The sequence below is a fragment of the Scyliorhinus canicula genome, chromosome 18 (genome assembly GCF_902713615.1).
Source record: "Scyliorhinus canicula chromosome 18, sScyCan1.1, whole genome shotgun sequence".
In the NCBI taxonomy this organism is placed as follows: domain Eukaryota; kingdom Metazoa; phylum Chordata; class Chondrichthyes; order Carcharhiniformes; family Scyliorhinidae; genus Scyliorhinus; species Scyliorhinus canicula.
In genome coordinates, this window is record NC_052163.1 from 16,252,602 (window position 1) to 16,279,607 (window position 27,006).

The window sequence follows — 27,006 nt, forward strand, 5'->3', positions numbered from 1 at the left end:
CGCTATACCCCCCCTATGTCGGAGGCCGAAGTGGAGGTTCCGGACCCGGCACAGAAACAAAGAAAGAGACCCATGAGTCACGAGGACCATGGGAGCTCCTCGGACTTTGGGGGGAGGGGTGCAATGACTTAAACCAGGCCTTTGAGATTGGCCAATTGGAATACGAGTTTCCTGATTAGTGGCCCAATCAGGGAACCTCTTCTTTTTATGTAACAGGGAGTGTCAGATCCTCTGCACTCCCAGAGTAGATAGCAAGCTGAATGCACCTGGTCGAACTACTGTTGGTTTTGTTAATAAAGGGATTCTGGTGAAGGAACTTCTGCGTCCGTAGACTTATTACAGAGACGCAAACGTATAAGGTCTCGATCGCCAATTCAACAGTTCAGCCGTCTCCTGCCAATCGTTCACCCGACGTTCTTGCTGCAGATAACGTTCACTGGCTAGGCATACGCTAACTGATTTGCCGGAACCAAAAGGGAGTCTGGGCCGGGATTCTCCCCTACCCGGCGGGGCAGGGCGTCCCGGCGTGTACCACTCCGGCATCGGGCTGCCGGCTGGCGTGAATGGCCTTTGGCGCCACACCAGCCAGGGCCGAAAGGACTTCGCCGGCCGGCGTAAGTCCACGCGTGTGCCGGAGCGTCAGCGGCTGCTGACGTCATACCGGCGCATGCGTAGGGGAGGGGGCCTCTTCCGCCCCCCGCCATGTTGAAGGCCATGGCGGGGGCGGATGAAAAAGAGTGCCCCCACGGCACAGGCCCACCCGCCGATCGGTGGGCCCCGATCGCGGGCCAGGCCACCGTGGGGCACCCCAGGGTCAGATCGCCCGCCCCCTCACCCAGGACCCCGGAGCCTGCCCGCGCTGCCAATCCCGCTGGTACCAGAGGTGGTTTAAACCACGCCGGCGGGAAAGGCCTATCAGCGGCGGGACTTCGGCCCATCGCCGGCCAGAGAATCGCTGCGGGGGGCCCGCTGACCGCGCGCCGCAATTCCCGCCCCCACCGAATCTTGGGGGGGGGGGGGGGGGGCGGAGAATTCAGGACACGGTGGGGGCGGGATTGACGCTGGCCCTGGGCGATTCTCCGACCACCCGGGGGGTCAGAGAATTCCACCCCTGATATCCTCCACCTGCTCCTTCTTGTGCTCTTCATCGGTGGTTGGGGTATTTGTGGACTTTGGGGGCAGGGAATGTAATATCCCGCATGGGACTTATGGGGTGGGATTGATTAGCTTCCCCATGGCCCTCGCGGAGTAGGAGCCCCTCCACTGAAGGGCGTGGGAACTCTATTAACCATTGTATAGAAGGTCAGCCAGTAAGGTATTGACCAGAGAAGGAAGCTGGTCGGGGTCTACAGGGTAGTATATATACTGTTATAGTGAATAAATTTAAGGGGCTGGATTCCCCCCTACCCGGCGTGACGGAAGGTCCCGGCGTATGTGAGTGGCGCCAACCACTCCGGGGTCGGGCCTCCCCAAAGGTGGGGAATTCTCCCCACCTTTGGGGGCCAGCCCCGTGCCAGAGCGGTTGGCACCAGAAGACTGGCGCAAAAAAACAGCGCCCCCGGCAGCAGGGCTGGCCGAAAGGCTTTCGACGGTCGGCGCATGCGCCGGCAGTGACGTCAGCGGCACATGCGCGATGTGGGTTTCTCTTCCGCTTCCGCCATGGCGGAGGCCGTGGAAGGAGAAAGAGTGCCGCCAGGGCACTGGCCCGGAGTCTGAGCGGGGGTTCGATTACCCCCCGCCCCCCCCAGGACCCCGGGGCCCGCTCGTGCCGCTGATCCTGCCGTTACAGAGGTGGTTCAAACCTCGGCGGCGGGAGAAGCCTCCCAGCGGCGGGACTTCGGCCCATCCGGGCCGGAGAATCACCGCAGGGGCCTCGCCGATCGGAGTGGCGAGATTCCCGCCACCGCCACTTCCCGGGTGGCGGAGAATCTCTGCCACTGCGGGGGTGGGATTTTAGGCGGCCCCAGGCGATTCACCGACCCTGCTGGGGATCAGAGAACTTCGCCCAAGTTCTTTATTTTACTTGGTGTGGACTCCCTGTGTCCTCATTAAACCTATCTATCTCTTGTTATCTCTTCGAGTCTTACAATCCTCTGAGATATCGGAACGTATCTAATTCTGGTCTTTTGAAGTTTCCCTGATTTTATTTACTAACCAGTCCACCATTGGTGGCCTTACCTTCAACTGCTTCAAGCTCTGGAATTCCCTGATTTGAATGACATTAAGTTTATGGAAAGTGTAAGATGGGGGATGGCTGTGAGGGCATTGGAATAGTGAAATCTAGGGATAGGAAAGACAGAGATGAGAGCATCATCATTTGCTGAGCTTAAGCAGGGGTGGAGTCAGGTCATGTTGCTGAGGTGGAAATAGTCAGTCTCAGTGATGGTACAAATATATAGTCAGTAGCTCATCCTTTACTTAGGCATCTGAGAGTTAGCACACCATGCAGGACTCATGTTTGCAGGTTTAGAAATGGTTGTGGTCCTCCAGCCTATTGAATACACTATAATATTGCACTGCTACATTTGATGTGTTTCTGTGAACAAAAAATAAAAATGAACACTCCAAAGAAAGAAGTATAATGCCACATACCTTAGTTGTAATCATTTTGTTTACAACATCACGAGCATGCACTTCTACTGTACAAATAGTCATGATCTTTTGCCTGTCTCCTACTGATAAGTTGCCAACCAATAAAATGATCAGTGAATTCAGTTGAATGATCTTTCATGAAAAAAAAAATAAAGTAAGGATCTTATTGACACAACATACAAGCATATCGGTGAGCAAATAGAGGAACAGGACTCGTAGGAAGTATATTTGACTTGTCATCAATTATTGCTGTTTTCCAAGTCTTAGTCCTATCATAAAATGGATGAAAGGAAATACTGATTTTATTTTAAAGAAGAGTACTGATGATTAAAAATGGTAAACATCCATTTTGCTAAAATTGTTTTCGCATTTTAAATTATTCTAAACTCGCATTTTAAAATATTTTAAAGTCAGTTTTGTTGTGCGTCAGCTGTGATACAATGAGAAGCATTTTTGCCTCTTGAGTCGCAAGTCAGTTCAATTGCCACTCAAGGGACTTCAACACACAATCCAAGCTGACACACTAGTCCAGTATTGAGGTTGTGCTGCACTATCAGAAGTACCATCTTTCAGGTGAGCCATTAAAACAGATCCTCAGTTTTTAAACCAACAGTTTATCTGCTCATTATCTGACTGTGTATTCTGTGAGTAGCTCAGCTCTCAACTTCCCAGAGTTTATTCACCATCCACAAGATGCAAGTCAGGAATGTGATGGAACACTCTCCACTCGCCTAGATGAGTGCAATTCCAAGAACATTAAGGAAGCTCGATATCATCCAGGACAAAGCAGTCCACTTGATCAGTGCTCCATCCACCAGCTTGAACTATTCACTCTCTCCACCACCGTGGCATCTTGGCTGCAGTGTGTATAATCTACAAGGTGCACTATAGCAACTTGCCAAGGGTCCTTTATAGTGCCTTCTAAACCCGAGAACTCCAACTCGAGAACCCGAAAACTGAAAAGGACAAGGGCAGCAGATGCATGAAGATATCAGCATCTGCAAGTATTCCTCCAAAACACACACCATCATGACTTAGAACTATTCACTGTTCCTTCACCATCATTAGTAAAAAAACATGGAACTCCCTTCTACATAACATGCATGCAGCCGTTCAAGGAGGCAATTCACCACTATCTTTTCAAGTGTAAATTGGCATGGGTGACACACATTGGCCTTGTCAGCTATGTTCACCTCCCATGGTTAGTGAAAAGCTGCTGACATCCTTCGGGGGAGACATTATGATGTCCTTGCAGGATACTCCGGTGCAGCTTTGGATCTTGATGGTCTTGCAAAACTTCAGCATGGCCAGGAGCAGTTTCTGTCGGCAAGGATAAGACGACACATAGAGATATGCCTAAATGAGATGTAGACTGAATGCAAAGTCAGGAATTTGGTTCATGTGGGAATTTTGTGCAGAAGGGGAAAAAGATGCTCCCTTTATCGATACCTAGTAGCTGTAGAAGTGTGAGTCTGTGGATTCAGAGAATTCAAAAGAAAATTAAAATATCACAGAACAGGAAAGTAGGTAAGTGATTGGTTGGTGAGAATTTTCTCTTTTTCTCTTATATAAACAAAATAATTTTAATCATAGTAATAATGGTGATAAGAACACCTAATGAGTACACAACCACAAGCAGGACAAGAGGCATTGTGTTCTATGGCAACCATATCTGCATTGTGTCTATGGCTTGAGGAACTTCAGCTTAGAGTTACTGAGCTGGAGGCTGAGATTTAGACACTGTGATGCACCATGCAGGAGGAAAGTCATCTGTACTCTTTGTTCCAGAAGGCAGGCCACAATCTTCTGATTTAGTCCATGGACAGGGACAGGAGGGTGTGACTGTGAGTGGAACAGATATGGGGATCGATAAGGTAAAAGCAGTGAAGTCGCAGCTCTAAAAAGTGTTCAACAGGTTTAAGGTTCTTACAGCTTATATGGGCAAGTACAGTCTGCAGGTTGAATGAGCAAACTGACTGCAGTGCCATGATGCAGGGATCCATTCAAGTGGGCGCAATATGGGTGTGGTGATGTGCATCACTGCAAATACACAAGGGGTTAATGTAAATACATGTAGACTAGCTAGACACTAGAGGGAGCACCAGAGACATCACACACACACACTCAACCAATAGATCAGTTAGATAGGACACGACCAATGGGCATTCACGATACACACAGAGGTGACACGACCACAGGAGGGCATTACACCAACCCATATATAAAGGACACCACACACATGATCTGCCTCTTTCCAGTGGAGACAGTCAGTGAGTAGAGACATAGGGTTGATTTGATATCACTCCCACCACATGGATTGCAGCAGTCTGGTTAGTCAGCCTGAGTAGCTATAGTAGGATTAGCAGTAATGTCGAACCCGAGTTATAGAACATAGAACATAGAACGATACAGCGCAGTACAGGCCCTTCGGCCCTCGATGTTGCACCGACATGGAAAAAATCTAAAGGCCATCTAACCTACACTATGCCCTTATCATCCATATGCTTATCCAATAAATTTTTAAATGCCCTCAATGTTGGCATGTTCACTACTGTTGCAGGTAGGGCATTCCACGGCCTCACCACTCTTTGCGTAAAAAACCCACCTCTGACCTCTGTCCTATATCTATTACCCCTCAATTTAAGGCTATGTCCCCTCGTGCTAGCCACCTCCATCCGCGGGAGAAGGCTCTCGCTGTCCACCCTATCTAACCCTCTGATCATTTTGTATGCCTCTATTAAGTCACCTCTTAACCTTCTTCTCTCTAACGAAAACAACCTCAAGTCCATCAGCCTTTCCTCATAAGATTTTCCCTCCATACCAGGCAACATCCTGGTAAATCTCCTCTGCACCCGTTCCAAAGCTTCCACGTCCTTCCTATAATGAGGCGACCAGAACTGTACGCAATACTCCAAATGCGGCCGTACTAGAGTTTTGTACAACTGCAACATGACCTCATGGCTCCGGAACTCAATCCCTCTACCAATAAAGGCCAACACACCATAGGCCTTCTTCACAACCCTATCAACCTGGGTGGCAACTTTCAGGGATCTATGTACATGGACACCGAGATCCCTCTGCTCATCTACACTACCAAGAATTTTACCATTAGCCAAATATTCCGCATTTCTGTTATTCTTTCCAAAGTGAATCACCTCACACTTCTCCACATTAAACTCCATTTGCCACCTCTCAGCCCAGCTCTGCAGCTTATCTATGTCCCTCTGTAACCTGCAACATCCTTCCGCACTGTCTACAACTCCACCGACTTTAGTGTCGTCTGCAAATTTACTCACCCATCCTTCTGCGCCCTCCTCTAGGTCATTTATAAAAATGACAAACAGCAACGGCCCCAGAACAGATCCTTGTGGTACGCCACTCGTAACTGAACTCCATTCTGAACATTTCCCATCAACTACCACTCTCTGTCTTCTTTCAACTAGCCAATTTCTGATCCACATCTCTAAATCACCCTCAATCCCCAGCCTCCGTATTTTCTGCAATAGACAACCGTGGGGAACCTTATCAAACGCTTTACTGAAATCCATATACACCACATCAACTGCTCTACCCTCGTCTACCTGTTCAGTCACCTTCTCAAAGAACTCGATAAGGTTTGTGAGGCACGACCTACCCTTCACAAAACCATGCTGACTTTCCCTAATCATATTATTCCTATCTAGATGATTATAAATCGTATCTTTTATAATCCTCTCCAAGACTTTACCCACCACAGACGTTAGGCTCACCGGCCTACAGTTACCGGGGTTATCTCTACTCCCCTTCTTGAACAAAGGGACCACATTTGCTATCCTCCAGTCCTCTGGCACTATTCCTGTAGCCAATGATGACCTAAAAATCAAAGCCAAAGGCTCAGCAATCTCTTCCCTGGCTTCCCAGAGAATCCTAGGATAAATCCCATCCGGCCCCGGGGACTTATCTATTTTCACCTTGTCCAGAATTGCCAACACTTCTTCCCTACGCACCTCAATGCCATCTATTCTAATAGCCTGGGTCTCAGCATTCTCCTCCACAATATTATCTTTTTCTTGAGTGAATACTGACGAAAAGTATTCATTTAGTATCTCGCTTATCTCCTCAGCCTCCACACACAACTTCCCACCACTGTCCTTGACTGGCCCTACTCTTACCCTAGTCATTCTTTTATTCCTGACATACCTATAGAAAGCTTTTGGGTTTTCCTTGATCCTACCTGCCAAAGACTTCTCATGTCCCCTCCTTGCTCGTCTCAGCTCTCTCTTTAGATCCTTCCTCGCTTCCTTGTAAATATCAAGCGCCCCAACTGAAACTTCACGCCTCATCTTCACATAGGCCTCCTTCTTCCTCTTAACAAGAGATTCCACTTCTTTGGTAAACCACGGTTCCCTCGCTCGACCCCTTCCTCCCTGCCTGACTGGTACGTACTTATCAAGAACATGCAATAGCTGTTCCTTGAACAAGCTCCACATATCCAGTGTGCCCAACCCTTGCAGCCTACTTCTCCAACCAACACATCCTAAGTCATGTCTAATGGCATCATAATTGCCCTTCCCCCAGCTATAACTCTTGCCCTGCGGGGTATACTTATCCCTTTCCATCACTAACGTAAAGGTCACCGAATTGTGGTCACTGTTTCCAAAGTGCTCACCTACCTCCAGATCTAACACCTGGCCTGGTTCATTACCCAAAACCAAATCCAATGTGGCCTCGCCTCTTGTTGGCCTGTCAACATATTGTGTCAGGAAACCCTCCTGCACACATTGTACAAAGAATGACCCATCTAATGTACTCGAACTATATCTTTTCCAGTCAATATTTGGAAAGTTAAAGTCTCCCATAACAACTACCCTGTTACTTTCGCTCTTTTCCAGAATCATCTTCGCCATCCTTTCCTCTACATCCCTAGAACTATTAGGTGGCCTATAGAAAACTCCCAACAGGGTGACCTCTCCTTTCCTGTTTCTAACCTCAGCCCATACTACCTCAGAAGAAGAGTCCCCATCTAGCATCCTTTCCGCCACCGTAATACTGTCCTTGACTAGCAGCGCCACACCTCCCCCTCTTTTGCCCCCTTCTCTGAACTTACTAAAACACCTAAACCCCGGAACCTGCAACAACCATTCCTGTCCCTGCTCTATCCATGTCTCTGAAATGGCCACAACATCGAAGTCCCAGGTACCAACCCATGCTGCCAGTTCCCCTACCTTATTTCGTATACTCCTGGCATTGAAGTAGACACACTTCAAACCACCTACCTGAACACTGGCACCCTCCTGCGAAGTCAAATCTGTGCTCCTGACCTCTATACTCTCAATCTCCCGTACCCTAAAACTACAATCCAGGTTCCCATGCCCCTGCTGAATTAGTTTAAACCCCCCCAAAGAGCACTAACAAATCTCCCCCCCAGGATATTGGTGCCCCTCAGGTTCAGATGTAGACCATCCTGTCTATAGAAGTGTATATAGTTTAATAAACGTGTTGAGGTTATCTCCACGTCTGAACCTTCTTTTGTCAAGTGCACCACAACGAAGCCGCTTATGCCACACTTAGAGCATAACAAGACAATGGGCAGGGAGATAGACACAGCTCTCTGATGCCGAGAGTATGAATCCTGAAGGAGATGTTGCCTGCCCAGTTTCAGGGGCCAGGACATCGGTTTGGGGCTGGAGAGGAATTTTAAGTGGTGGGGAGAAGGATCCTGTAGCTGCAGCCAAAAAGGGTGCCAATGACATAGATAGGATCAGGAAGAGATTGTGCTTAGGCATTATGAGAAGCTAGGGGCAAAATTGAAAAAGCAGAACCAGATATGTAATAGTCCCTGGACTTTAACCTAAGCCACAAATGAACTGGCATAGGGAAAATAAGATCAGAATGATCAGAAATACATGGTCCAAGTTGGTGTGCGAGAAATGGGTTTTGATTCACCTACTTTGGGCCAAGTATTCTGGCAAGTCATTTAACTAGTGCAGTAGAGAAGGTTTTAAACTAAATAGTTGGGCAAGGGATCACTAGAAGGGAACACAATTAATTTAGGAAAAAGGACAAGTCAATATAACAGAGTAGCAATAGGGGTAATGATAACCAGAGTGTGGGAGAAGGAGGCAGATCATGTAACCATAACAGTGCACCAACAGATAAGGTCAGTGTTTGCAAGAGTAAAAGACAGATTCACCTAACAAGGATGTCGTTCGGGACTTTTGTGGCAGGAAACTGGAGCACCACGGAGGAAGCCCACGCAAACATGGAGAGAACGTGCAGTCTCCGCACTGACAGTGACCCAAGTCGGGAATCGAACCCTGGCACTTTGAAGCAATGGTGATAACCATTGCGCTATATAGGTTTAATTATCACTAACTTTTGTGAATGCCTAAAGCAAAAGAACTAAGGGAAACAAAACTTTGTGGGCCATTTTGCAACAATTTTCCTGAAGATACAGCTTATACTGTTTGATCAAGCATTCAGCAAACGTTAGTCTCACGAAGAACAATAACTTCACACTCAAACCCCCGGCTGAAGACATGCTAACAATGTTAACAGTTCATTGGTAATACTCAAAAAGAAAACATAGTTTTCAAATTTATCAGACCTGCTTTTTCAGATAGTCTTTCATGGCATTTTCATAACCTTCTTCCAGTTTTCCAAATGTCGTGCTAACTTCTCCATTCCAAACAATCTGTGTACCAGTCAGAGCAATCTAAAATACATTTTGCAACAAAATTAACACTAGATACATGTATGAGTATCGACTTAGGAATCCAGCCCAGCATGTTTTCAAGGAGTTAGATATAGCTTTTGAGGCAAAAAGTATCAAAGGATATGGGGGAAAAGGCGGGAACAGGGTATTGGGTTGGATGATCGTCCAGGATCATAATGAATGGAGGATCAGGCTCAAAGGGCAAAATGGCCTACCCTTGCTCCTATTTTCTATGTTCCTATGACACCTAACCTCATACCCCATGCATATTTCCAATATATAGATAATGGGTGGGATTTTCCAGCCCTGCCTGTCTGGTCCCGAAGGTCACTGGATGTTTGGCTGGTCCACCACATACCCCACATCAAGGGCACGATTCTCCGCTCCTGCGCGGAATCAGGAAGGCCGTCGTGAACTCGGCCGAGTTTCACGACGGCTCTAAACGGCCCCGTTCCCGATCGATTCTGGGCCCGGAAATGGGCTAGGAGCGGGGCCACGGAAAACACGTGGGGAATGACGGCAAATGCCCGCGACCCCCAAATGACGGCAGAATGACGCCCGAGTGACGCTGCTCCGCGTCGTAAAAGGGCGCGAGCGACCAAAACAAGTGAGGGGGTGAAAATGACGGAGCCACGGAGGGCCGCCCCGAGGTTCGGTGAGACTGACCTCGAGACCCTCCTCGATGAGGTGGAGCAACGGAGGGGCATCATCTGCCCTAGAAGAGGGCATCGCCACCCTGCCAGCTTTGTGCGACGGGCCTGGCATGAGGTGGGCACGACAGTCAGTGCTGTGGGGCTGACCCCTCGGTCTGGGGAGCAGTGCCGGAAGAAGCTCCACGACCTCACCAGGGCAAGTGCCAAGAGGGTGCCCCTGGGTCACAACAATCCCCCCCCCCCCCAGGCACGAGGGGGAGGGGGGTTAACAAAGCTGTCACAGACTCACAATGGCGCTGCGACCCCCTGGAGAGATGCCATGGTGAAGCTGCAACTTTCCCCCCAACCTGTGCCAGTATCTGAATGCCCTGATGTTCCCTGCTGAATTGTGATAATCCATTCATGCCGCTACCTCCCTCCCCCCCCCCCCCCCCCAAAACAGGACAAGACTGCTCACAACAACCAGGAGCGGAACAGGACCGGAGGGGGTTCACCCATTATGCACCCCCTGACAGTCTTTGAAGAGAGGGCACTGGACCTTGCTGGGGGATCTGGCACCCGGGAGGTCGCGCAATGAGAGGTTGGAGGTGCAGAACCAAGTGAGACAACCCTGCATGACAACACACCCCCCCCCCCCCAGCCCATCCTCGGTCCCTGCACACTCTACCCACTGGACCCCCCCATCCTCGGTCCCCTCACACTCTACCCACTGGACCCCCCATCCTCGGTCCCCTCACACTCTACCCACTGGACCATCTTGCGTCCGGCCGAGCGTGTCTAACTAACCCCGTATTATTCTGTTCCCTAGGGCGTGGTGACGAACATCCAGGGCCGCCTGGTGCCACACAGAGGCGCCCTTCTGCCATGACCACCGCACCCAGGGCCGCATGCCAGAGGGTGGCAGGAGGTCAGCCAGGAGTGCCATCCTCCCAACCCCGGACCCTCGAGCAGGACGCACACAGGACGGCGACACACTCAACAGAGTCACCTGAGGGAGAACCAGACTTTGGCCGCGTGCAGCCTGCGCTCGAATATGACTGGGACGAGGCCACTGCTGGTTTTGTGATGGACGAGGACCTAGAGCTTGCGGCACTGCTATCTCCCACACCATCCACCATCCCAGAGACACACACCTTGGTTGGGCAATTAAGTGATGGGTCTCCTGGGTCACGGTCTGGTGTGCACCACACAGCTGAGCCGGTACAGCAGGTGGAGGTCGGAGCAGCCGGGGGGCTGGACGGTCGGAGGGCAGCCCAGGCCCAGCATTCAGCTGGCTCCCAGACGTTTCCCGGGTTCCTGGATTTACTCGACCCACGTGGACAGCCGATGCATTTCGAAACCCAGGGACACAATGACGGGATGAGGGCAGTCTTCCAGCAGCTGAAGACGCAGTTAGAGGAGTCAAACCGCGTCCAGGAGCAGGGAGTGGTGCCGCTCATGGCAGCCACCCAGGCCGACACCGCACGGGTGGCGTCCGTGGTCGAGGCAATGGGTGAAACGGTTTCGGCCATGGGTCAGATTCTGCAAGGCATTGGGCTTAATTTGCACATGTCATCCTCGGCCCTGGACAGGGCTGCCCTCTCACAGGCAGCAATGCGCCAGAGTAAAAACGACATTGCCGGCGCGCTACGGGCCCTGGCCGAGTCTCACCAGGCCATGGCCCAGTCCCAGCACGCCATGGCACAGTCCCAGCACGCCATGGCACAGTCCCAGCACGCCATGGCACAGTCCCACCAGTCAGTCGCAGAGAGCATCGACTGCCTGACACACGTGCTGGATGGCGTCGCGCATTCACAGGTTGAGGTTGCACAGTCCCTGGCGGGAATGTCTCACTCCCTGGACTCCGTCTCTGCGAACGTTCGGAACCTGGTCGATACCGTTGCAGCCCTCCAGGACTGGCAGCGCCAGGTGTCGGTGGGGCGACGGGGCACCTCCCCGCTCGCACCTCCGTCCCACAGTGAGGCCCAGGGGCCACTGGGCTCCCCGAGGGAGGAGGTTCCAGGGTCCGTCCCATTAACTCCATCATGGGACGTCCCTGAATACTCGGCCTCCCCCCCCCCCGTCCCATCCCTGGTGCATCGGGTGGTCAGCGGGCAGAGCAGGGTGGCTCCACGTCATCCGAAACGCCCGTGGAGCACCCTGGCCCATCAAGGCCGGGTCGCCCCAGGAAACGAGTGCTGACGGGGAGACATGTCGCAGGGTGTGATTCTCAGAAGTCCGCCTCCACTCCTGCTGTATCATCCGGGGATTCACTTAGACGTAGTGGTAGGGTCTGTAAGGCAATGAAGAGGGACACAGAGTAAGTTGGCACGGGTGAACGGCAAAGTTTAGTTGTACGGGCTAAGGCATCTGTACATAATATTCACCATTAAACTCACTGTTGCACTTAACTTGTAAGACTGTGATTTTTCCGTTGCCACGGGGATCGTGATGGTGACCGAGTGTCGCTGGGGTTGACGAGCGGTGAAACCTCTGTGCCGGGTATGCAGTCCCTTCCCCCCCCCCCCCCCCCACCCCCTTCCACAGCTACTCCACACGGGCACGTGATGGAGTGTCCCTGACAAACTCAGCGACCACCAAGATGGATAGTTCAGCTATTGCCATGAGTCAGACTTTGTCTAAAGATTCTGAGCTCACAGCTCATCGCAGATCGGGCTGTCATTATTCAACATGGCACTGATCACACCCACTGACACAGCCATCAATGTCGTGCCATACCGTTGTGCCGCAGTGGTAAGGGTGATGTCGAAATGGAGCAGTGTACGCAGAGCGGGGGTTGGAGGGTGGTGGTGGCAGTTGTGTGCTGACCGTCTGCATGACTGGCGATGCAGGTGGTAGTGGTATTGTTCAGCGGTGCCGTCGCGCGCGACGTGTGAATCTTGCTGCCACCAAGACGTCGCGTGCCCACTGTCCTCGCCGGTGCCGTCGTGCAGCCTCCTGGACATTACCAGCACACGGGCCGTGTCTGCATGCTGCGCCTGACGCACCACCAACCTCCTCCACCTCCTCAGTGTTGGCACCACTTCCAGTGGCTTCTCCCTCCGACTCCTCCACCAGGGCATCTCCCCTCTGCATCGCGATGTTGTGCAGCGCACAGCGGACCACGACAATGCGAGCGACCCTGTCGGGCTGGTACTGCAGGGCCCCTCCGGAGCGGTCCAGGCACCCGAATTGCATTTTCTGCAGACCGAAGCAGCACTCCACCACACCCCTGGTTACAGCATGGGCCTCATTGTAAAGGGTCTCCGCGTTGGTCTGAGGCCTCCGTATGGGCGTCATCAGCCAAGACCTCAGTGGATAACCCCTGTCGCCCAGCAACCAGCCCCTCAGCGGGGGGGGGGGCCGTCCCTCAAACATAGCAGGGATGAATGCGCAAGAATGTACACATGATGCACACTTCCAGAGAACCTTGTGCACGCGTGCATGATCTTCATGTGGGGGTCGCATACCACCTGGATGTTCATGGAGTACGTCCCCCTCCTGTTTGTGAACACTTCCCTGTTGCCTGCAGGCGGGCGCATGGGGACGTGAACACAATCAATGACCCCCTGGACCATCGGTATCCCGGCCACGTTGGCAAATGCACGGGCTCGTGCGTTTTGATTTGCTCTGTCCTCAGGAAAGGTGATGTAGCGGTCGGCGATGGCATACAGGGCGTCGGTCACATCCCGGATGCACCTGTACACCGATGACTGCGAGATCCCGGTGGGGAGGGGGGGTGACTGGAAGGAGCCGCTCGCATAAAAGTTAAATGCCACCGTCACCTTGATGGCAACCGGTATCGCGTTTCCTCCTCCAGTTCCACGTGGGGCGAGATGCGACACGAGTTGGCAGATATGTGCGACCGTCTCTCTGCTCAGCCGGAGTTACCTCCTGCAGGTGATGTCCGGCATTGTCTCGAAAAAGAGCCGGCCACGGTACAACCTAGGCCTCGCTCGTCGCCTCTGGCGCCCTGGCTCCACCATCAATGCCTCCTCCTACCCCCCATGCTGCTCGACGACGGGCCACTCCACGGCCATTCCCTCTGCTGCTGCAGCTGCCCCTGCATCCACTGTGGGATGTCGCTGTGGATGCTGTTGGATGTCCAATTGCAGAGCAACGGCCCCAACCACTGCGTTGGACATAGCCGTTCGGTTAGATTACATTCTGGTCACATACAGAAGGGTGGTGGGGGGCAGAGAAACAACATGTTAGACAGAGGTTAGTCGACACCTCGGCAGCCGCCTGCCACGGGATAGCTGTGTGTCTCGGTGGCCTGGTCGCGCTGCTGACACACGGCCAGTCTAACCGCCTGGTCACTTTCTGCGTCCAACGGTCAGTTAACAACACGTCCTCCTCATCGGTGCGTCAGTGGGCTGTGGCCATCAGCCACAGGGCAACTAGCGGCAGTGTCCTCGTGACCGTCCTGCCATGACAGGGGGCTGACATGTTGCATCCGGGGTGGACGACCCACCCCACTCACTCCCTCTCCCTCCAACTGCTCCCTCTCTCTCCTCCCCCCCACTTCTCCCTCTCTCTCCCAGCCTCCGACTCCTCCCTCTCTCTCTCAGCCTCCGACTCCTCCCTCTCTCTCCCCCCCTCCCCCTCTCTCCCCCCTCCCACTTCTCCCTCGCTCTCCCCCCTCCCACTTCTCCCTCGCTCTCCCCCCCTCCCACTTCTCCCTCTCTCTCCCCCCTCCCACTTCTCCCTCTCTCTCCCCTCCTCCCACTTCTCCCTCTCTCTCCCCTCCTCCCACTTCTCCCTCTCTCTCTCCCCACCCTCCGACTTCTCCCTCCCTCTCTCCCCCTCTCTCCCCCTCCCACTTCTCCCTCTCTCTCCCCCTCCCACTTCTCCCTCTCTCTCTCCCCACCCTCCGACTTCTCCCTCCCTCTCCCCCTCCCACTTCTCCCTCTCTCTCCCCCTCCCACTTCTCCCTCTCGCTCCCCCCCTCAGACTTCTCCCTCTCTCTCCCCCCCCCACTTCTCCCTCCCTCTCCCCCCCACTTCTCCCTCCCCCCCCACTTTTCCTTCTCCCCCCCATCCCACTTCTCCCTCTCTCCCCCCCGCCCCCACTTCTCCATCTCTCTTCCCCCCCCCCACTTCTCCATCTCTCTCCCCCCCCCCCACTTCTCCATCTCTCTCCCCCCCCCCCACTTCTCCCTCTCTTTCCCCCCCCCCCCACTGGCCGCTGCGTTCTCGGGGATGCCTTCCCCAGTTTGCAGAGATTCCGGGACGGTCCACTCACCTCCTCACTCTTCGTCAGCCAGCACGACTGGCTGGCGACTTTAAATAGCAGGTGTGGACGGCGACGTACTGCCGTTGCATCACGACGTCGGGACTTTGGCCCATCCGAGCCGGAGAATAGCAGGGGTGCCGGAGAATCGCCATTTTGGCTGCATCGGGCGATTCTCCATGTTTTTGCGCACGAAACACGATGACAAAAGTTTGGCTGGTTGGGAGAATAGCGGGAGCGCGTCTGACCGGCGTCGCGCAAAAAAACGGCGCGGTACGCTATTCTCCCAACCGGCGTGACATGGGAGAATCGCGCCCCATGGGCCCGATTCTCCGCTCCCCACGCCGGGTGGGAGAATCGCGGGAGGGCCGGGCGAATCATTACACGCCGGTCTGGCGTGTCGCGGAATCGCCGCTCGCCGTTTTTCACGGCAACTGCCGATTCTCCGGCCCGGACGAGCGGCCCGACGTTCCCGACCTGTTCACGCTGGCGGAAAACACACCTGGTCGCTGCCGGCGAAAGGTACGTTTGGGGCCTGTGGGGGGGGCGGAGAGTGGGTTGAGCAGCACGGCCATGCTCGGGAGGGGACTGGCCCGCGATCGGTGCCCACCGATCGTCGGGCCGCGTCTCCAAGAGACGCACTCTTTCCCCTCCGCCGCCCCGCAAGATCAAGCCGCCACGTCTTGCGGGGCAGCGGAGGGGAAGACGGCAACCGGGCATGCACGGGTTGGAGCCGGACAACCTGCGCATGCGCGGCTGATGCACTTAGGCGCTGCCATCGCGTCATTCTCGGTGCGCCGCTTTGACGCAAGCGTCAAGGCCCAGCAGAGCAGAGTTTCTCACAACGCCGCCCCTAGCCCCCTGGGGGGGGGGGGGGAATAGGGTGCGAGGAGCGGCCTCCGACGCCGTCGTGAAACTCGGCCGAGTTCACGAGGGCCTTCCCGATGCTACGCGGGAGCGGAGAATCGCGGCCCACGTCCCTCCACAATGGGGCTGGAAATTCCCAGCCAGTATATTTGCAAAGAAATGGAGTGAGTGCAATAAATATGACATGGAGCACAAACTACTCATGTATATTATCTGCCTTCCATGCTTGAAATTCTGGGTGATATTTCCACATGACAAGTATAATTCCTTGAGCAAGTAACCTTAACAATTACCAAAATTGAAATAGTTCTCCACTGGTGGGATTTTCCCCTCCCGTAAAATGCAATGGATGTTTGAATGGCTCTTATATTTTCCATCCTTACCCCCTCTGTGACTGGGCCATAAAATTCAACACATGGAATATGTAACATATTTTCTTTTAACAGTACCTGTGCAGGATATTCAAATATCCATTGCTCTCGAGGCCTTTCTTCATATGCTACTACAGCCTCAGCGATTTCATGGCGCAATGTAGCACACATTCGGTCTAACAGCCTATTTAACCAAATTTCAACCTAGGATCAATACAGACGGCAAAGAAGAAAAAAGAAAAGAAGATATTCATTTTTAAAATGCCCTTCTTTCACAACTTGATTGAAACGTATAAAATCCGAACGAATCTTGACAGGGAGGATGTGAAGAAGATGTTTTCTCTTGTGGGAGAACCTAGAACGAGGGGGTCACTGTTTAAAAATATGGGGTCCAGAGAGTTTTGAGTCTTTGGAACTCTCTTCCTGAAAAGGTGGTGGAAGCAGAGTCTTTGAATATTTTTAAAGTAGAGCCTGAAAATTAATTGATAAGCAAGGGGGACGTGGAGTGGTGGTGATAGATTTTCAGGAGTAAGCGGAGTGCAGGTTTAAGGTTACTGTCAGATCAGCCATGATCTTATTAAATGGCAGAGCACTCAAGGGGCTGAATGGCCTACTCCTTGCCTGTATGTTTGTAAGACAAGGTTTTCATAATCAATCAAGCGAAAAATAGTCACTGTTGAAATATAGGGAAATTCAGCAGCCAATTTGCATTTAGCAAGGTTCCCCAAATAGCACTGATAATCACCAAGTAAACTTCCAATTTAATGTTGTGTGAGGGTTTAATATTGTCAGGATACTGGGAAAAGTCCCTTTCATTGAATAGTGTTACGAATGTAGTAATTTTAGATATATATTGTATTTGTATGTATTTGCTGCAGTAAAGACTAAAAGCTGTGGTTAGTGTGTGCATGATTGCTAAAATCCTAGTTTGCAAGACAGCTAGACCTTTTGGGAGCCAGAGGTACAATTAAAGCATCATAAAGGTTTCGGCGAATGGATTTTTGTTTATATTGGACTCAATTTAATGACCGCATAGCACCCGGCGCAGATTTGGAAATGCCAGTTAAATCATGGGAGAGCCCGAAATCTTGATCCACGCCAGTTCACAATCGAATCGGCTTGCTCCCGTTGGCGTGTTCCTGATTTCACCCGGACGTGGCGAGACACTCACCAATTGGCATCAATGAAAATCATGCTACATCTCGTTAATGAGATTGAAGCCCAATCTAATGACCTCCAGGGAACTAAGCGGCTCTCCAGCGAGAGGTCCTGCGGGTGCTGTTTAGCACTCCCATGTAAAAAAAATGAAGCTAGGGCAAAGGCTGCTGAGGGGCTGAGGAACTGAATAGCTATTGAGTAGGTATACCAAGGGACACTGGAGCTGCTGCTCCAGTGCTCAGGGATGGGGGTTGGGGAACCCCTCAGGGAGAGTCAGGCCTAGGCGGGGGTCTGGGTGCCATAGGTCAGGGGTCGCCCCTGGGCTTGGAGGGTGAGGGACTCAGCATCTGCAGGGCCCATAGGCCATCCTACATATTGTGCATACCTATAACTGGGGCAACTACAGCTGCTGCCTGTCTGTCCTACTGAACACGTCCAAGACAGATCCTGTCAGCAGCCTCTAGCTACACAGCTGAAGGCTAATTCTAATAAGGAACTGGCATTATTCTAGAATCATAGAATTTACAGTGCAGAAGGAGGCCATTTGACCCATAGAGTCTGCACCAGCCCTTGGAAAGAGCACCCTACCTAAACCCACGCCTCTACCATATCCCGTAACCCAGTAACCTGACCTAACGTTTTGGACACTAAGCGGCATTTTAGCATGGCCAATCCACCTAACCTGCACATCTTTGGACTGTGGGAGGAAACCGAAGGAAACCCACACAGACACGGGGAGAAAGTGGAAACTCCACACAAACAGTCATCTGAGGCTGGAATTGAACCCGGGGCCCTGGAGCTGTGAGGCAGCAGTGTTAACCACTGTGCAACCGTACCACCCTGCGAGTTATATAATCAATTCACAGCTCTCAATTAGCTGTAGGTTATGTTTGCTGATTAGTCCGTATGGGGCTGCAAGTGCCTGAAGGCAATGTGTTCTTTGCTGCTGCCACTTCTGCTTCTGCGGCCTGGAGTAAGGAAAAGAAAGGATGTACTATGACATGCTGCCGGTGCTGGAGAGGGGGAAGAGATATTCTTTCACTCTTCTACTCTGCTCTATGTTGGTGTGAAATTCCAGTGTGATTATTTCCAACTTTGAAAGTCTATTGTTGGAAGCTGCAGGAAGGGGAGAGAGAGGCAGATTGATCCGGATGAAGCTACAGCTGCCTGGAGGCTATGTGTCTGTTTGTTGTTGTCTCTTTTGCTTCTGTAGCCTGGAACAAGTAAAGGGAGGGAGTAAGATGACCTACTGCCCGTGCTGCAGAGTGGGAAGGGGTGGCAAACCAATTCAACTGAGCAACTAGCTGAAGGTATTGGAGAACTGCTTTCGTAGATTGCTGGTGACGTTATTGTACTGCTGACTGTTTAATGTCTGGAAGCCGTATGTTTCCTTGCTGTCGCTCTTTTGCTTCTGTGGCCTGGGGCAAGGAAAGGGAGGGAGCACGATGACCTACTGCCAGTGCTGGAGACAGGGAAGGGGTGCTCTTTCAATCTTCTGGTGTGCTCTGCATCAGTGTGACTTTCTGGTGTGATTAGTCCCACCTTTGAGGGTGCACTGCAGAGGGGAGAGACGGGTTGGAGTATCTAAGGCTGGGGAAGGGAGATAGGGCCAGGATGGAGGGGCCGGTCGGGGAACAAGAAGTAAAGGAGGTAATTGGGAAGTTGCAATCAGACAAGGCAGTGGGGCCAGATGGATTCCCAGTGGAGTAGTATGAGAAGTTCAAAGACAAATTGATGCCAGTGATGGTGGGGATGTTTGAGGAGGTGATAGGGAGGGGTGTTCTACCACAAACTTTGGGACAGGCCTCGATCTCCCTGCTGTTAAGGAAGGACAAGGACCCAACGGAATGTGGGGCGTATAGGCCCATATCGTTATTGAATGTAGATGTCAAGATACTGGCGAAGGTGCTGATGGCTAGAGGGGTGCCTCCTGTAGGTGATAGGGGAAGATCAGACAGGATTTGTGAAAGGAAGGCAGCTATTCGCGAATGTCAGAAGGTTGTTAAACGTGATCATGTCGCCGGGTCAAGGGAAAGGAGATGGAGGTGGTGGCGGCGCTAGATGCGGAAAAGGCATTTGATCGGGTAGAGTGGGGGTACTTGATGGTGGCCCGAGAGAGATTTGAGATTGGGAGGAGGTTTACAGAATGGGTATGGCTCTTGTATAGGAAACCATTGGCGAGTGTCCGCACAAATAATATGAGCTCAGGGTACTTTGCTCTGCACCGGGTACCAGACAGGGGTGTCCTGTTGTTGTTATTTGAATTAGCAATATAGCCATTGGCCATCGCTTTAAGGAGTTCGGGATTGTGAAAGGGGATCGTGCGAGGGGAAATTGAACATCAGGTATCCTTGTATGCGGACGATTTATAGTTATATATTTCAGAGCTGAGTACGTCGGTGGGGAACATAATGGGACTTCTCCAAAGATTTGGGTCTTTTTCAGGTATAAACTAAACTTAGAGAAGAGTGAGTATTTCATGGTGTCCCACCCAGCCAGGAGTGTGTGTGGGAGTGGGGGGGGGGGGGGCTACCATTTTGCAGGGCGGCAAACCACTTCAGGTATCTGGTGGTACAGGTAGCGCAGGACCGGGGGGAGGGGGCATCCATAGGTACAATTTCACTAACTTGGTGGGGAGGGTTAAAGCCGACATGGTAAGGTGGGACAATCGCACCCTTCATTGGCAGGTCAGGTGCAGGCGATTAAAATTATTGTGCTGCCCCGATTTTTGTTTTTGTTTCAGTGCCTGCTAATCTTTATACCAAAGGCATTTTTTAAGGAAGTGGACAAATTGGTCACCTTGTTCATCTGGGGGGTAAAGGTAGCCAGGGTCAGCAGGTGCAGGGCGGGGGGCGGGGGGGGTTGCTGTGCTTCCCAAATTTATTATATTACTATTGAGCGACGAACGTGGAAAAGGTGGGGAGTTAGGTCGTAGGGGGAGAGTCTTGGTGGGTTAGGATGGAGGAGGGTTTGTGTAGGGGGTCGGGGTTGAAGGCACTGGTAATGGCACCACTTTCAATGCCCCGGGGCATGTACTCTGGGAATACAGTGGTGGTGGCAACGCTGAACATTTGGAGACAGTTGAGGTAGCACTTTAAGTTGGGAACGAGGTTGGGGGAGATGCCAATCAGGGGGAATCACAGGTTCGAGCCTGGAACTGGATGTGAGGTTCCAGAGATGGAAGGAGAAGAGGATGAGGGTATTAAAAGACCTGTTCCTGGGTGGACGTTTTGCAATGTTGGAAGAGTTGGGGGAGAAGTATGGACTGGGGAAACGGGAAGGGTTTAGGTACCTGCAGCTCCAAGACTTTGCAAGGAAGGAGGTTCCGAGCTTCCCGATAGCGCCGGCCCCCTCATTGCTGGAAGAGGTATTGACGTTAAGGAGATTGGAGATGGGGGTGGTGTCGCTGATTTACGGTAGGTTTCTGGAGGAAGACAGAGCATCCATGGAAGGGATTAAGGGCCAAGTGGCAAGAAGAGTTGGGAGAGACAATGGAAGAAGGTTTGTGGTGTGAGGTGCTACGAAGGGTGAATACCTCAACCTCATGCACGAGGTTGGGGCTGACACAGTTGAATGTCATGTATAGGGCGCACCTCACAAGGGCGAGGATGAGCCAGCTCTTTGAGAGAGTGGAGGATGTTTGTGAGCAGTGCAGGAGGGGCCCTGCAAACCATGTACATATGTTTTGGAAGGGTCCTTTAGAAGCGATTTTCAGGGTGTCGGACTGGCCCGAGCTGCAAGTGGGTGTGGGGCAGATATTTTAGCTTTGCTCCCTGATTGCCCGGAGGCGGGTCCTGTTCGAGTGGAGGTCAGTTTCTCCACCCTGTGCCTCGGCATGGCTGGGGGGCCTTCTTGAATTCTTGACTCTTGTGAAGATAAGATTTGAGCAAGGGGGGATGAAGGAGGGATTCTACCATTCATGGGGACTGTGTATCATGCACCTTTGGGGACTGGTTGCCAATGAAAACTGGGGGGGGGGGGGGGGGGAAAGAGTTGGGTTTACCATTTACACTGTTTTGATGTTAATTTTTACCTGGAATGTACGAATGGATGTATCGGACCGTATATTGTGGGGGCTGTTGTTATTTGGGATTGTTTATTTGTGTTTTTCTTTTGTTGTTTGTTTGATGAAATTGATGGAAATGTGGAGAATAAAAAGATTTTTTCACAACAAAGCTTTCCATTGACGGTTTGCATTCCGAAACCCACCCCAGTGGGCAGCAACCAGCTCAGATCAATTCACTTTTTAAAATCAAAGCTTCAAACTAAAAGAACTACAGAAATTCCAATACAAGTGAGGCAGAGCAAGTGAGAGCAATTTAGAATGACCAAATCAGTTCAAATGAGTGCTGTACATTACAGAAGTAATGAAACACCTTCACATTAATAAAATAATCATAGCATTGTATTAAATATATTTACACTCACCTGCCCAGTACAGTCACACGGTTTATCAAATGGCACATATTCATCTTCTTTACTGTACATGCCAATTCCAACTTTCATTACATTGTTATCTGCATCCATTTGGAACTTCAGTTTAGCCATATTATCAAACAGTTTTGCCAAATGTTGACTCACCTAGAATAGAAAGCAATGTTAATGACCACAATAATGATATTTTCTCAAGAAATTCACAAACACTTCGATCAACATTGCACATATTTCATGATCAGAAATCATTCTGTTAATTTTTAATGATTTCTTGCACAGCCCCTGCATATTATTGGCATATAGTGACTATAATCACCTCCGAACCTGCCTGGTGCTGGATAGGCATATTGCACCAAAGATGTGCTGCATCTGTCTGAACATAATAATGTAATGAATTTGGTGTCCGAGCTTCCCGATAGCGTCGGCCCACTCATTGTGGTTGCATTCCCAATATAGTCCACCCGAGGAGGTTTTACACCAGAAATGGTGGCCTGTGGCTGTTAATGTAGTTGTCGGCCTATAGGAGGCCTTCTGACTGCCACTGTCCGAGAACTCTGTGTTCCTCCAAATCTTCCCTCATTGGCATACTTGATTGCATTCTTGATTTCCTTCAAACCACCATTGGGCTTCAGCTGTTTGGTTATAAGCTCTGGAATTTTCTTCCTAAATTTCCACCACATTCTCTTCCCTTAATGCATGCCTATTAAAATCTTACATTATCAAGATTCTGTTCATCTGTCCGAACATTTCTTTACGTAGATGAGTGTTGAATTTTGTTTGATATTACTTCTGTGAAGCATCTCGAGTGTTTTCCAATGTTAAACATGCTAAAAATAAAAGTGGTGACGTTAATTGTTCAAAAAAGGTTGTAAGGATAACCCCAGAAATTGCCGACCAAACTGTTTAAAATCAGTCGTGGGCAAGCTTCTAGAAACAATTATTTGGGATAGAACTAATAATCACATGGAAAAGTGTGCATTGAGTAGGAAGAGCCAGCATTGACTTCTGAAGGGGGAATCATGTTTAATTAACTTGCTGGAGTTTTTTGAGGAAGTAACAGAAAGGGTCGATGACGGAAATGCTGTTGATAGAGTTTACTTTGACTTAAAAAGGCATTCAATGCAACACCACAAAACAGTCTAGTGAGAGAAGTTATAGCTCATGGAATAAAAGGGACAGTCGCAACGTGGATACAAAATTGGCTTAATGATAAAAAGCAGAGAGTAATGGTCAATGGATACTTTTCAGGCTAGAGGGAGGTTTGTAGTACTATTCCGCAGGGGTCATATTGGGACCCTTGCTTTTCCCGATCGTACCAATGATCTAGATCTTGGTAAGCAGGGGACAATTTCAAACTTTGCAGATGACACAAAACCTGGAAGAGGACAGTGTAGAACTTCAAAGGGTCATCGGCAAGTTGGTGAAGTGGTCAAATAGGTGGCAGATGAAGGTCAATGCGGAGAAGTGTGGAGGATGCATTTTGGTAGGAAGAACATGGAGAGATTGTAATATCCTGCACAGGACCTATGGGGTGGGAATGCTTGTCTTCCCTGTGCTCATTGTGAAGTACGAGTTCCCCGCTGGGGGCGTGGTATCTCAATTACCCAGAGCACATAAGGTCAGCACTGACAAAAGGAACCTGGTAGGGGCCTACCGGGTGGTGTATGTATCATTTGTAAATAAAATAGTGTTTTTATTTTTACTTGGTGTGGACTCCCCATGTTCTTATTAAACTGGCAATGAGGAATAAACTGGTTTGCTGTTGATGCTGCAACCTGCTCAGCTGAGGCACATCCCCTATTTTCTGGACCCAGATTTAAATTTCTTTGATTCCCCATGCCTGTTTGGGCAGTTAGATGCATTTGACCCTGGTGTTGAAGACTGAACCAATACGCTGATTGAATGAGTTCTCTCTTCCGGGCCAACAATATCACGGACAATGAGTGGCACATGGTCATACTGTTGACAGCATGTTGACCGCATACTTTCAGGGTAATCCAGAGTTTCATATGTCCGGCAATGCCGGATACGCAAACATTTGACCAGTTTGTGACACTTGTGGTGCAGCACTTTAACCCAACCACATCAATAATTATTTAAAGATATTGATTTAATACGGTGGAGAGGTCCACCGGTGAGTCTGGCATCAAATTTGTGGAAGGTACGGAAGATGGCCAAGTTTTGTGTGTATGCAACTGTTTTGTCCAATGTTCTCCGCGATCACTTAGTCTGCGGTATCAATAATATGGAAAATCAGAAAAAGCTTTTGGAAGAAGTTTCGCAAACGTTTCAGCAGGTGCTGCAGATCTTGCTAACCCAAGAAAGCGGAGAATGTGGCATCAAAGAGATATAAGAGATGGATGTGAATGTTTTGGGACTTCACCCCTCATTTGATATCCCCGCAGCCTGGATTGAACGCCACTGCGACTCTGGCTTCTGGCCGAAGATCCGGCCGCCGAGAGGTGCTATGTCTCCAGACTCGGCAGAAGCCAATTCAGTCCGTGCACTACATATGGATGCCGGTCTAGGTGTACTCACTGGCAATAGAAAAGCCAGAGCTCCAGGTTCCCTGGTTGAGGTAGGCGTGAGCCCCAGGGCCGGACCTTGTGTCTGGGTGACCTAGAAGAGGTTGAGGCTAAGATACAGCTGAACTGTTTGGCAGTCCCCTGTGTGGCCCCTATTCACGTTCTGACACAAGTAAATGGTCATATGCTCCACATGGAGCTTGATACAGGAGGAGCCAGTACTGTAGAGGTGCAGAGCACTTTTGTTCTTATCAAAGAAGAAGTACATACTTCATCTTTGGCTGACAGGGCGGCTCGTTTGGTAACAGGGGAATGACTAAATATCATGGGGTCCACCCTCACTCCGGTGGTTTATGGGCGCCAGTTAGGGCAGATTCCCTCATTGATGTGCAAGGAAACGAGCCTAGTCTGTTCAGGCGTGATTGGCTTTACCAGTTGCAGTTGGATATACTTCAAGTGGGGGCAGGCAGTTTATGTATGTGTCATGGGAATGTCATTTTAATAAATGTTTGTCTTCTCAAGTGGGTGCAGTGATGTCAGTGTTTGAGGGGAACTGGGCTCTGGCTGCTTTTTACTTTTGTTTTGAGCTGGAAGCTGTTTTTGGCTCTGAGATTTAGTTTCATTTTCAGTTGGAGAGCTGCATTCAAACCAAGGAGGTGTATTTTGCTCTCTCTCTCTGCACGCTAAAGAATGTCGCCAGATCACTTGATGATTTCAAAGTAATACCCATTTCTGTAAGGAATGCGAACTTACTGTCTTTGTTAAAAGGGTCTTTGACTTATGGATGTTGTTAGGAAAGTTACTAAGGGTTACCTGTTGTTGTGAAAAATCGGAAGAATATGACATTTGAAACATGAAAGTAACACTAAGAGTGTCTGAGGCTATATGAATCAAAGGGAGAAGTCCCACAAGGGGTTAACAGCAGCAGCCTGTTTTGAAAGCAGATAACTTCACACAGCAGCCTGTTTTGAAAGCAGACAACTTCACAGGCAGGGAAGAGAACAGATAGGAGCTTCATTATAATCTACAAATTAGAAAAGTCCTTGGATTGACTTAAACTCTTAAAAATTATATGAAAGGAAACAGTATTTCACAAATCTTGAAGCAATGGAATTTATTGAACAATTAAGAAAGACAGCCAGAATCTAAAGTGTAAAAGATAAGGAACAACTGCCAAGTATGAAAAGTTGCTAATACCGTTAATAAAGTGAAACAACTGATTTACAAATTAAGAAAACTAAAAGGTGGCAAGGCCACACTATAGCTTATATCATCTTGAAGTTAAAACCTTGTAGAAGATGAACAAGGCAGATAAAGTTGGAGTCGGAAGGGATAACCCTAATATGACATTAGCTTAACCCAAAAATGACCCGAGTCAAATCTAAGAAAACTCATTAAGAGACACATAAATCCAAAAGAAATGCTAACTAATACACAGACAAATTAATTACATGTCAAGAAAAGCGAGAAAAGTTACAGTCAGGAATGGCGAGCTGGTAACTGCATGGTTGCGGTTAGGGCAGCGCCATGCTTTTAAATCGATAAAATTTAACTTTCAAACTGTCAAGCAGACAGGCAACAGGATGCCAGGGGCAGAGATTAAGTGGCCCCAAATTGCTATAAAAACTGGGGGAGATGAGCAGAGATTTCAGATTCTTCCTTGGTGATGGGACGAGTAACATCGACAGACCGAGCAGCCCAGAGAAGCGAACAGAAGACTAAAAGTTAAAGAAAACTGATTGTCAAGAGAGACTTGAAAGTCTGGAACTGGTCCGAACAGGAAAATACCGTTTTACCTTTCTGTAAAAGTAGTGATTCTCTTTTAACTTGAAAATAAAGTTACGTTCAAATTGATAACCTGAAAAAGTGGTTATTAGTATTTTCTTTAAAGTTTACTTTACTTCACTTAGCAAGCTGACCCTTGTGTAAGTTACTAAGTGGTGAGTAAATAAAAGTCTTCTGCGAAGATACGGGTTATACCGGGGGATAACTTGAAACACTAGTTTGACCTGAATAGCACCCGCCTAAGTCTGCGTAGGAGTCGAGGAGTGAGAATCCCTGTTCACCATTTAGAATAAACCGACCCTTTTTGGTATAGGGGGAATTCTAAGAATAGTGGTGAGGTAAAAACTACACTGTAGAGTACTGTATCTTTGGTGGTCCGGGGGGGGGGGGGGGGGGGGGGGGGGGGGGGGGGTCAGTGTTGATAAGATGTTTACTGTGTGTTTATAAAATATTAACTGGATTCATAGAATTAACATTGTTTTGTTTAAAAATACTGTAGATCTCTGTTGCATCACACCTGTAATATGGACCCTTGAGCTCCCCATAACCAAAATCTATTAAAAGTTGTAGGTCAGGTGAACTCCATGGTATACTTTGGTGTTCTCTAAATCCTGGCTCATAATATATGGTACTGAGAAAATTCTCAAGATCTTTCAACCTTGCTTGGGTATCATTAAATAAGTTTGGGCATCATTCGGCAAGTGCGCTTTGGTGAT

At 50.0% G+C, this 27,006-nt stretch overlaps 1 protein-coding gene across 1 annotated transcript in view; it reads right to left on the bottom strand.

Annotated features, from left to right (window-relative positions):
* The window catches only part of LOC119953684 (dynein heavy chain 17, axonemal-like), an 821,504-nt gene that overhangs the window by 420,326 nt on the left and 374,172 nt on the right, over positions 1 to 27,006 (bottom strand). Inside the window, 4 exon segments of the mRNA XM_038778213.1 lie at positions 2,593 to 2,724; positions 9,179 to 9,286; positions 16,467 to 16,592; positions 21,975 to 22,127. Of these exon segments, the coding sequence (XP_038634141.1) occupies positions 2,593 to 2,724; positions 9,179 to 9,286; positions 16,467 to 16,592; positions 21,975 to 22,127 (519 nt within the window).